The sequence below is a fragment of the Mobula birostris genome, chromosome 11 (genome assembly GCF_030028105.1).
Source record: "Mobula birostris isolate sMobBir1 chromosome 11, sMobBir1.hap1, whole genome shotgun sequence".
In the NCBI taxonomy this organism is placed as follows: Eukaryota; Metazoa; Chordata; class Chondrichthyes; order Myliobatiformes; family Myliobatidae; genus Mobula; species Mobula birostris.
Window position 1 is genome coordinate 12642929 of NC_092380.1, and position 12169 is coordinate 12655097.

A 12169-nucleotide genomic window follows, 5' to 3' on the forward strand; every position below is an offset into this window, starting at 1 on the left:
ATGCCGTGTCCAATCAAGAACCTCTCAATCTCTGTTTTAAATATACCCAATGACCTGCTCTCCACAGATGCCTGTGGAAACAAATTCCACAAATTCACCACCCTCTGGGTAGGTAGTGGGTAGTGGCTCCATATGTCACTACTACAGGGCGTGACGACCCTGCCTTACACGAGTCCCGGGCTCAGCTGGTTCTGGCTGACAGTACCCGGTATGGGCCCCTATCCAGGGTGACGGATCCCACTGCCTTGTGGGTATCTTCAGGAGAAGAGAAGGCTGAGGAGTAAACCCTACACAAATCCGGAGTGGAGCCCCTAAGGTGGTTGGATGACGTATCACGTCACCTCCCGGCAGCTCCTGCAGCCAAGCTGATGCCAAATGTACTGCTTTGCGTTCCTTTGGACCACATCTGCGAGGCCGAGAGGGGGATCTTGATGTCTGGGCAGCCCAGGATCTCGGGCGCATCCACTGTTTACTTAGACAGACGAAGCCATGACTGACTGACCTCCCTCTGGCTAAATAAATTTCTCCGCATCTCTGTTTTAAATGGATGCTGCTCTATCCTGAGGCTGTGCCCTCTTGACCTAGACTCCCTCACCATGAGAAACATCCTTTCCATATCTACTCTGCCTAGGCCTTTCAACATTTGATAGGTTTCAGTGAGATCCCCCCTCATCCTTCTAAATTATGGTGAGCACAGACCCAGAGCCATCAAACGTTCCTCGTATGCTAACCCTTTCGTTCCCGGAATTATCCTTGTGAACCTCCCCAGACCGTCTCCAATTCCGGCACATCTTTTCTTAGATTAAGGGCCCAAAACTGTTCACAATACTCAAGGTGAGGCCTCACACGTGAAATGCATCGCTTGCGCCAAATCAAATCAGTGAGGATTGTGCTAGGCAGCCTGCAAATGTTCCATGCTTCTGGTGCTAAAATAGCATGCCCATAAATTACTAGGCCTAAGCTTTATGTCTTTGGAATGTGGGAGGAAACCTGAGCAACCAGAGGAAACCCACACGGCCATGTGGAGAACGTACCCCTATAGACAGTGGCGGGAATTGAACCCCTGATTGATGATCGCTCGAGCTGTAATAGCATTATGCTAACTGCTACACGACTACAGTACACGCACACACACACACACACACACACACACACACACACACACACACACACACACAGACACACACACTTAACCTCCAGTCCCATCTGTGCTTAATTGGCACATTCACCAACAGCAGGTACTCTCCTCCTCCCAGGCCGGGGCAACAGACTCACCCCAGGATTAGAGAAATGTGTATAAAAATCATCCGTGTTTTCACTCGAGCTCTGGCCAGCCACTCGAATCCCAAATTGACTCAAAGGAGTTCTGGACTAAGCTTGAGCTGGGTGGGCTTGTGGGATCAGGAGGTGGAGACCTCAGTGTTGGAATCACCAGGACTCGAATGGGTGATGAGAGACATGCCAAGGCTCCCCAGTGCAAAGCACCAACATTTACCTGTGTTAGTGAACTGATAGCCCTGTCCTCCCATTCAGCTCCATCACAGAAGAAGCTCATCGATGAGGATGATCCGGAAGAGGAGGAGGAAGATGAAGATGAGGAGGACGAGAGCGAAGAAGAGGAGGAGGAGAGGGAAAAGGGGGAAAGCATCTCTCCACAAACCAACACTGGCAAGCAACCAGACCCTGCCCCTGCTAAAGTTTCCTGTAATGTGAGCCATGTTTTTTTTTATCTCTTCCCTGTCTTTTCTTTCCGTCTCCCTTTCCCGGTTCATACAAAGGCTCTGTGAGTAGATGGTAGGAGGCAATGGCAACCTGGGAATTGGCAAATTTGCTTGGCAGAGGCATGGGAGGGTACAGGAGGTTGCTAGAAGGCAGGCTGGCCAAGGATAGGTAGAAAGGTGGGGGCAAGGAGAAGAGAAGCATACCACACCCCCCCCCATCCCAGAGAGACAGCATGAACACCTGAACACTGGCCAGGAGCAGGATGCCTGAGATCTTGGCCAACCTGATCTTGACCAAGGCGTTTGTGACATTTGTTACCAATGTACAGATGAACAAAGTGCAGGGAGAAGGGATATATATATATCCCTGGTCAAAATTTCTGTTATTGTGGATAGTTAAGCGAGTAGAAGATGAACTGATCTCCAAAAGTCATAAAGTTAAAGATAAAACATTCTTTTCAACATTTTAAGCAAGATTAGTGTATTATTTTTGTTTTGTACAATTTTAGAGTGAAAAAAAAAGGAAAGGAGCACCATGCAAAAGTTTGGGCACCCCAAGAGATTTGAGCTCTCAGATAACATTTACCAAGGTCTCAGACCTTAATTTGCTTGTTAGGGCTATGACTTGTTCACAGTCATCGTTAGGAAAGACCAGGTCATGCAAATTTCAAAGCTTTATAAATACCCTGACTCCTCAAATCTTGTCCCAACAATCAGCAGCCATGGGCTCCTCTAAGCAGCTGCCTAGCACTCTGAAAATTAAAATAAATGATGCTCACAAAGGAGGAGAAGGCTATAAGAAGATAGCAAAGCGTTTTCAGGTAGCTGTTTTCTCAGTTCATAACGTAATTAAGAAATGGCAGTTAACAGGAACGGTGGAGGTCAAGTTGACGTCTGGAAGACCAAGAAAACTTTCCGAGAGAACTGCTTGTAGGATTGCTAGAAAGGCAAATCAAAACCCCCGTTTGACTGCAAAAGACTTTCAGGAAGATTTAGCAGACTCTGGAGTGGTGATGCACTGTTCCACTGTGCAGCAACACCTGCACAAATATGACCTTCATGGAAGAGTCATCAGAAGAAAACCTTTCCTGCATCCTCACCACAAAATTCAGCATCAGAAGTTTGCAAAGGAACATCTAAACAAGCCTGATGCATTTTGGAAGCAAGTCCTGTGGACTGATGAAGTTAAAATGGAACTTTTTGGCCGCAATGAGCAAAGGTATGTTTGGAGAAAAAAGGGTGCAGAATTTCATGAAAAGAACCCCTCTCCAACTGTTAAGCATGGGGGTGGATCGATCATGCTTTGGGCTTGTGTTGCAGCCAGTGGCACGGGGAACATTTCACTGGTAGAGGGAAGAATGAATTCAATTAAATACCAGCAAATTCTGGAAGCAAACATCACACTGTCTGTAAAAAAACTGAAGATGAAAAGAGGGTGGCTTCTACAACAGGATAATGATCCTAAACACACCTCAAAATCCACAATGGACTACCTCAAGAGGCGCAAGCTGAAGGTTTTGCCATGGCCCTCACAGTCCCCTGACCTAAACATCATTGAAAATCTGTGGATATACCTCAAGAGCAGTGCATGCAAGACAGCCCAAGAATCTCACAGAACTAGAAGCCTTTTGCAAGGAAGAATGGGCAAAAATCCCCCAAACAAGAATTAAAAGACTCTTAGCTGGCTACAGAAAGCATTTACAAGCTGTGATACTTGCCAAAGGGGGTATTACTAAGTACTGACCATGCAGGGTGCCCAAACTTTTGCTTCGGGCCCTTTTCCTTTTTTGTTATTTTGAAACTGTAAAAACTGGAAATAAAAAAAAGTAATCTTGCTTAAAATATTAAAGAAATGTGCCATCTTTAACTTTACGCCTTTTGGAAATCAGATCATCTTTTACTTGCTTAGCTATTCACAGTAACAGAAATTTTGACCAGAGGTGCCCAAACTTTTGCATGCCACTGTGTGTGTGTATACACACACACACACACACACACACACACACACACACAGATATATATATATATATATATATATAGAGAGAGAGAGAGAGAGAGTGCACACGCGCGCAAGCATATGGGGTTAACTATACATACTATATGGGGTCTCTTCAAGGGAGCAAGATTGAACAGAGCATTGATTGTAAAGCTACAGAACCTGGGCCTCTGTACCCCACTCTGCAATTTGATCCTTGCCTTCCTAACCAGAAGACCACAGTCTATGTGGATTGATAATAATATCTCCTCCTCGCTGATGATCAACACTGCTGTACCTCTGAGGTGTGTGCTTAGCCCACTGCTCTACTCTCTCTACACCCATGACTGTGTGGCTAGGCACAGGTCAAATGCCATCTATAAATTTGCTGATGATACAACTATTGTTGGTAGAATCTCAGCTGGAGGCGAGAGGGTGTACAGGAGCGCGATATACCGACACCAACTAGTTGAATGCTGTCGTAACGACAACCTGGCACTCAGCGTCAGTAAGACTAAAGAGCTGATTGTGGACTTCAGGGAGGGTAAGACTAGGGAACATGAACCAATCCTCTCAGAGGGATCAGAAGTGGAGAGAGTGAGCAATTTCAAGTTCCTGGGTGTCAAGATCTCTGAGGATCTAACCTGGTCCCAACATATTGATGCAGCTATAGAGAAGGCAAGACAGCATCTATATTTCATTAGGAGTTTGAGGAGATTTGGTTTGTCACCTGAAACACTCGAAAACTTCTACAGAAGTGCTGTAGAGAGCATTCTGACTGGCTGCATCACCGTCTGGGAGGGGGTGGGGGGGTCTACTGCACAGGATCGAAGTAAGCTGCAGGAAGTTGTAAAATTAGTCAGCTCCATCATGGGCACCGGCCTCCGTAGTATCCAAGACATCTTTAGGAGCGGTGCCTCAGAAAGGCAGCGTCCATTATTAAGGACCCCCACCACCCAGGATATGCCCTCTTTTCATCGTTACCATTAGGAAGAAGGTACAGAAGCCTGAAGGCACACACTTAGTGATTCAGGAACAGCTTCTTCCCCTCTGCCATCCGATTCCTAAATGGACATTAAACCCATGAACACTACCTCATTTTTTCTGTTTTTGTACTATTTTAAAATTAACTATTTAATATACATATATACTTATTGTAATTGATTTACTTATTTTTTTCTATAATATCATGTATTGCATTGTACTGCAGCTGCTAAGTTAACAAATTTCATGACATATGCCGGTGATATTAAACCTGATTCTGATTCTGGTATGAGAGATCAGCTTGATAGCTGGTGCTAGGAGCCCTAAAGGCTGGTGCTGGGGTCAAGGACATCTCCTTGAGATTGGAGAAAAACATGGTGAAAGAAGGGAAGATCCGACGTGGTCCAAATCAAAGTGGATAGAACTGGAGTGAGATCCAAAGAAGTAACAGTCGATCAGGAGGTGTTCGTGGGAAATTGACTCCAAAGATGGGAGAAATTGAGTTATTCAATTGGAGAGACTCCACAAGGACTAGTATGTTCGCAAATTGCATACAGTTCTGGGCAGCGCATTATAGGAAGGATGTTGAGCCTTTGCAAAGGATGCAGAAGAAGTTTACCATGATACCACTTGGATTAGAAAGGTTGTGCTAAAAATGAGAAATTGGACACACTTGGGTTTTCTTTGGAGCGGTGGAGGCTGAGGGGAGATCTGATAGAGGTTTATAAGATTACAAGAGGCATCGATAGAGTAGACAGACCATATCTTTTTCCCAGGGTTGAAAAGTCTGATGTCAGATATCATGGATTTAAAGTGAGAGGAGGTAATTTCAAAGGAGAAGCGAGGGGCAAGTTTTTTTACACAGAGTAGAAGGTGCCTGGAATGTGCTGTCTGGAGTGGTGGTAGAGGCAGAAAGACTAGAGACATCAGAAACATTTAAGTCCATAAGACCATAAGACAAAGGGGCAGAAGTCGGCCATTCTGCCCATCGAGTCTGCTCCGCCATTTTATCATGAGCTGATCCATTCTCCTATTTAGTCCCACTCCCCCACCTTCTCACCATAACCTTTGATGCCCTGGCTACTCAGATACCTATCAATCTCTGCCTTAAATACACCCAATGACTTGGCCTCCACTGCTGCCCGTGGCAACAAATTCCATAGATTCACCACCCTCTGACTAAAGAAAATTTCTTCGCATTTCTGTTCTGAAAGGGCGCCCTTCAATCCTTAAGTCATGCCCTCTCGTACCAGACTCCCCCATCATGGGAAACAACTTTGCCACATCCACTCTGTCCATGCCTTTCAACATTCGAAATGTTTCTATGAGGTCTCCTCTTATTCTTCTAAACTCCAAGGAACACAGTCCAAGAGCGGACAAACGTTCCTCATATGTTAACCCTCTCATTCCCGGAATCATTCTAGTGAATCTTCTCTGTACCCTCTCCAAAGTCAGCACATCCTTTCTTAAATAAGGAGACCAAAACTGCCCACAGTACTCCAAGTGAGGTCTCATCAGCGCCTTATAGAGCCTCAACATCACATCCCTGCTCCTATGCTCTATTCCTCTAGAAATGAATGCCAACATTGCATTCGCCTTTAAATAGGCATAAAAATGAAAGGAAAATGGAAGGATGTTGACATTGTGTAGGCACAAGGGATTAGTTTAGTTGGCCATTTGATTACTAATTTAAATGGTTCAGCACAACATTGTGGGCCAAAGGGCCTGTTCCTGTGCTGTACTGTTCTATGTCCTAAATTTAAAACGTTGTACTGAGGTGTAGGAAGGCTTCAGGTGAGGGCAAATTATTGTGTGAATTGAAATAACAAAAGCAGAATAAATTCATATAGGTTGTGTCAGACTACAGGGGTGGCTCGGTAGTGTAGTGGTTAGCACAGTGCTTTACAGTACCGGCGACCCCAGTTCAATTCCTGCTGCTGCCTGTAAGGAGTTTGTACGTTCTCCCTGTGACCGTGTGGGTTTCCTCCGGGTGCTCCGGTTTCCTCCCACAGTCCAAAGGCGTACCGGTTAGTAGGTTAATTGGTCACCGTAAACTATCCTGGAGGTTGCCGCGTGGAGTGACCGAAGGGCTGGAAGAGCCTATTCTGTGCTGTATCTCAATCAATCAATCAGTGGATGGATAGACGGAACTCCAGTCCCCTACATTTAGCTGGGAGAATCAGTTTCCCACCATTCTAAAACTAGCAATTGGTTATTTAAATATATCCCCATGCCTTACCCCCACTTCTTCATCATCTTTTGTACAATGTTAAAGCGAATGGGATCAGGCAGTGTTGGAGAGCAAGCTGTTGTCCATGCAGCAAGTTCCCTCTTTCCACACAGCTGAAGAATTCAAAGGAACAGCACAGAGCAATACAGTTTGGCACCAGGAGAGTCAGTGTTGAACTCCATGTAGGGCTGCCTCAGAGGCTCCAACTCCAGATTGTTCCCTTGGGGTTTACCTCCAAAGCCTCATGAGTTAAGTATAATCGCAAGGCAGTGGAGGTTTGAGATCAGAGTTTTCTTTCTCCTAGATGAGCTGCCAACCACGACTGACGAGCCACTTCTGCCCAAAGCGACTGGTTTTATAAGGTGCCAGTAACCAGTCTTTGCCCCTTCTCCTATCAGTAGAAACAGTTCTGCCAGGTTTAGTATCTAAGCCACATATGAAGGCCAGGAGCTGGATTTGGTTGTCAGAGGTTATTTGAGATGCACACCATTGGGAGCATTTAATAGGTAGTGGGAGCTTGTCTCCACTACCATCCCCAGCTATAACAACCTAACTGGGTAGATTCAGAAGCGTAAGTAACAATTAGGATGGCTGACAAGAAGCTTTTAAAGAATAAAAAGTCATTACACGGCAACACGCTGGTACAGCAAATAGACCCTCTGCTTCACAGCGCCAGAGTCCTGGGTTCGATCCTGACCTGTGTGGAGTTTGCACGTTCTCTCTGTGACTACATGGATTTTCCCTGGATGCTCCAATTTGCTCCCATATCTTGTCGACGTGCGGGTTAATTGACCACTGTAAATTGTCCCTCGTGTGTAGACAATGGATGGAATCTGGGGGGAGAATAAAAATCAGGTCATTCCAGGATTAGTGTAAACAGATGGTTGATGGTTGATGGTTGATGGGGAGTTAATGGTATAAAGACCACGGAAACAGACTCTATGACTAATCAATATTACAAACAGACAAAAAAGTGGTACAGCCATGCCCAACTAAGATTCCATTTGATTAATAGGAGGTCAAAATGTTAATAGTAGTAATTCTAGGAATAATCATAGTCATAGTCATAGTCATACTTTATTGATCCTGGGGGAAATTGGTTTTCGTTACAGTTGCACCATAAATAATAAATAGTAATGAAACCATAAATAGTTAAATAGTAATATGTAAATTACGCCAGGAAATAAGTCCAGGACCAGCCTATTGGCTCAGGGTGTCTGACCCTCCAAGGGAGGAGTTGTAAAGTTTGATGGCCACAGGCAGGAATGACTTCCTATGACGCTCTGTGTTGCATCTCGGTGGAATGAGTCTCTGGCTGAATGTACTCCTGTGCCCACCCAGTACATTATGTAGTGGATGGGAGACATTGTCCAAGATGGCATGCAACTTTTAAACTTTGAATACATGACTTTTAAATCAAAAATGATCAAACATTAATATAAAGAGGGAGGAAATTTTACTTTGAGAATAAAACAGCAAGTTATATCAGAAAAGTTTTATGTATATTTATGGAGAGTGTAAAAGGGATTACCCTCGCAGGAGAAATTATATTGATGACCAAGAAAATGGCAGCGACTTTAAACAATGTTGAGTTGATTTTTTTTAAAAGTAGAGGCCTTAAGCATGCAGTTAAGTGAAAGGGAGAAAGCTAATTTTAGATTTAAAGTTAACAAAAATGCTGTTGTTAATGGATCCCTTGGACCTGAGCACAACAACCCTTAGAATATGAAATAAGTGGCCGGAGGGATAATGATGATCACTGCGGCCATCCAGAGGTGTGATCATAACAAGACGCACATGACGCTGAATGGGATGCTCACATTATGATGTGTTTCTGGTTTCTGGTCGCTTCGTTTTCTTTGTTGCTGTTTTTGTTTGTGCGGTTTTGATCAGGGCGGACTAGCTCTGTGAGAGTCGTGGCGCTGGGTTGAACCAAATTGAGCTGAACTGAATCTACCTGGACTCTTTCGATGCCTTTGTGATTTGATGTTTTGTATTCTGTGTTTTTGACTCATTCTTTTTGCCGTTTGCATGATTTGTTTTTTTTTACACTTTGGGCGGTTTGATGTTTTTTCTTTAAATGGGTTCTAAGGTTTACTTTGTTTCATGGCTGTCTGTGGGAAGATTAATCTCAGGGTTGTATACCGCATGCATACTTTGATAATAAATGTACTTTCAATCCTTTGAGAGCCTATACCCTCCACCTGAGAAAATAGAAGGCACTGTCTTAGGATAAGAACCTTACATCTTAAGGTATTTCTTTAATTGGGTGGTTCTGAATCTAAGAGATTCTCCAGCTGTAGGGTGTTCAATCACTGAACGCAGTTGAGGCCGAGGTCACCAAGGGGATCGGAAGTGGAAAAGATTGGATGGAGAGATTTGGAGTGGCTTTAGGAGACAAATGGCCTGGTGGTTTTGTTCTTATGAACCGGAGGAGAGATCATGGTAGCACAGTGGTTAGCACAACGCCTTACAGTTCCAGCAATTCCCGCCACTGTCTGTAAGGAGTTTATACATTTTCCCCGTGACCGCGTAAGTTTCCTCCGTGTGCTCTGGTTTCCTCCCACAGCCCAAAGATATATTGGTTGGTAAGTTAATTAGTTATTGTAAATTGTCCCCGATTAGGATAGGTTAAATTGTTGGTTGTTGGGTGGCTGGAAAGGCCTATTCAGAATCAGAATCAAGTTTATTATCACCGGCATGTGTCATGAAATTTGCTAACTTAACAGCAGCAGTTCAATGCAATACATAATATAGAAGAAAATAATAATTATAATAAATAAGTAAATCAATTACAGTACACATATATTGAATAGATTTTAAAATCATACAAAAAACAGAAATAATATACATTAAAAAAGTGAGGTAGTGTTCACGGGTTCAATATCCATTTAGAAATTGGGTGGCAGAGGGGAAGAATCTGTTCCTGAATCACTGAGTGTGTGCCTTCAGGCTTCTGTACCTCCTTCCTGACCGTAACAGTGAGAAAAGAGCATGCTCTGGGTGCTGGAGGTCCTTAATAATAGACGCTGCCTTTCTGAAACACCACTCCCTAAAGATGTCCTGGGTACTTTGTAGGCTAGTACCCAAGATGGAGCCGACTAAATTTACAACCCTCTGCAGCTTCTTTCGGTTATGTGCTATATCTCAATAAAAGAAAATAAAAAACAGACCAAGAAAGGAGGTGGGGTGGGGAAGGTGAAGAATATGACTTTAACATCTTGGGGTTGTGAAAGATGTGTATGCATCAGTGATGTAATTATTCCCCTGCCTCCATTCACTCAGGAGAAGTCTTTTATTCATTAATTTTGTTCAAACTTTGCCCGGTCACTGCATCAATGACACCTTGTCTTTTTATCCAGGAGGTCTCCAAAGCAGAGGGTGTCCCAATTAAAGTGGGTAATCTGGAAGATTTTGCGTTCAAACCTGCACCCCAAGGAACTGTAGTGAAATGTCGGATCACACGGGACAAAAAGGGAATGGATAAGGGAATATTCCCAACTTACTATCTGCACATGGAGAGGGACGATGGGAAAAAGGTACTGGTTAAACCACTCACTCTAATGGAATGGGTAGAAATGAAGAAGGATTGGGATTGACCAGATTCCCAATCCTGGAGGCTTTTTGCATTTGTGATGATCCAGTTGCAACCCGTGCATTCCTTGAGCAAGGGAGCTCCTTTGGGGGCTGGCTGGCGTCCAAAGCCTGGGAATCAGAGTGAGCCCAGCAAGGTAGATTTCCTGAAATGTGACTCTTTCCCCTCAGATGTTCTCGTCTTTGTCTAAGTTATCATGCGTCATCTTTGATCTCTGTATGGGAGGGCTTGCACCTCCTCCTGCTCTCAAGCCATTGGACAACAAGCTGGCAACATGTGCAGGGTGCCTGGTCTATGAGTGCTGTCAATTCTGTGGAGTGACCTGGGGGAAGTCAGTAAACTCAGAGTAAAGTGAGACAGTGAGAGAGAGAGAGAGAGAGAGAGAAAGACAGAGCCTCAGAGTGAGAGTGAGACTCAGAGTGAGAGTGTGTGTGTGTGTGTGAGAGAGAGAGAGATGGAGAGGCAGAGTGAGAGTGTGTGTAGGGGGGGAGAGAGAGACAGACAGACGGAGAGGCAGAGTGAGAATGTGTGGGAGAAGGAGGCAGACTCAGAGAGACAGACTGAGAGTGAGAAAGAGTGAGAGAGGGAGAGAGAGTAACAGAGATACTGAAGGCCTCAGAGACAAGAGTTCACTCACTGGCTCCATGTAATACAGTGGTTTCCAACCTTTTTAATGCCACAGACCCCTTACATTAACCGAAGGGTCCATGAACCCCAGGCTGGGAACCTGATGTAATGGAATGGTTTTGGAGTGATCCTGTGATTTCCCGGCACATAATGGGAGTGGCCAATTCCGTCTCTCTTTGGAATGCAGCTGTAGGAACAGTAACCCAATTCTGGGAGATGTGCATTGGCACCTTGTGCCCGCCTCTGAGGTGACAACAAACACCAATGGGGAAAGTCCCCATGGGTTGACTCCCACTGGGTGGAGGGTGGCGGGGGTCAGTGGTAACAGGGCACCGTGGGGAATGGAGGTGGGCTCTGTCATTGGAAACTGCCAATTCCCCAGACCAGGAGCAGAAAATGCCTGTCATGTGATCACTCCCTCAGATTTTCTTGATGGCTGGCCGCAAGCGCAAGAAGAGCAAAACGTCCAACTATCTCATCTCCACAGACCCGACGAACCTGTCCCGTGGCGGAGACAGCTTCATTGGCAAGTTGAGGTGAGCCACACCACAAAGGTGTAAACATTTCTTCATCCATTCGGCTATTACTCTCCCCACCCCGCCAGCTCCCTGGTGGAGGAATTGCATCCTCGAATGGGGAAGCCACGTTACTATCACGACGATACCGTAGACTGAGCCTCTGTGGTCATCTCCTGCCGCCCTGGAGCTCCCCCACCGTCTGAGATGCACGAGTCAGCAGTGTGCTGGAATTCTGTCTGCTTGCCTAGATGAGAGTAATGAACCAAACTGAGTCACTTTCAAGGACTCTTCATCTCACGTTCTCGTTATTTAAACTATTTATTTATATTTGCATCTGCACAGCTTGTTATCTTCTGCACTCTGGTTGATCTTTCATTGGTCCTGTTTATAGTTACTCTTCTATAGATTTGTTGAGTATGCCCACAAGAAAAGGAATCTCAGCCCTGTATATGGTGACATATATGTACTTTGATAATAAAGTTGAACTTTTGAGTAATGCCAAAAACAGTGAAGAACTTA

The 12169-nt window shown here is 44.8% G+C and overlaps 1 protein-coding gene across 4 annotated transcripts in view; it reads left to right on the plus strand.

Annotated features, from left to right (window-relative positions):
• Positions 1-12169, plus strand: part of LOC140205411 (tubby protein-like) — a 59224-nt gene that overhangs the window by 27774 nt on the left and 19281 nt on the right. For all 4 annotated transcript variants that reach the window (XR_011887832.1, XM_072273008.1, XM_072273011.1 and 1 more), the window contains 3 exons: positions 1534-1709; positions 10273-10449; positions 11556-11668. Coding sequence is in view for 3 of the 4 variants with exons in the window: in XM_072273008.1 (XP_072129109.1) it covers positions 1534-1709; positions 10273-10449; positions 11556-11668 (466 nt within the window). In the remaining variant the exon portion in view is untranslated. The remainder of the gene's footprint in view (positions 1-1533; positions 1710-10272; positions 10450-11555; positions 11669-12169) is intronic.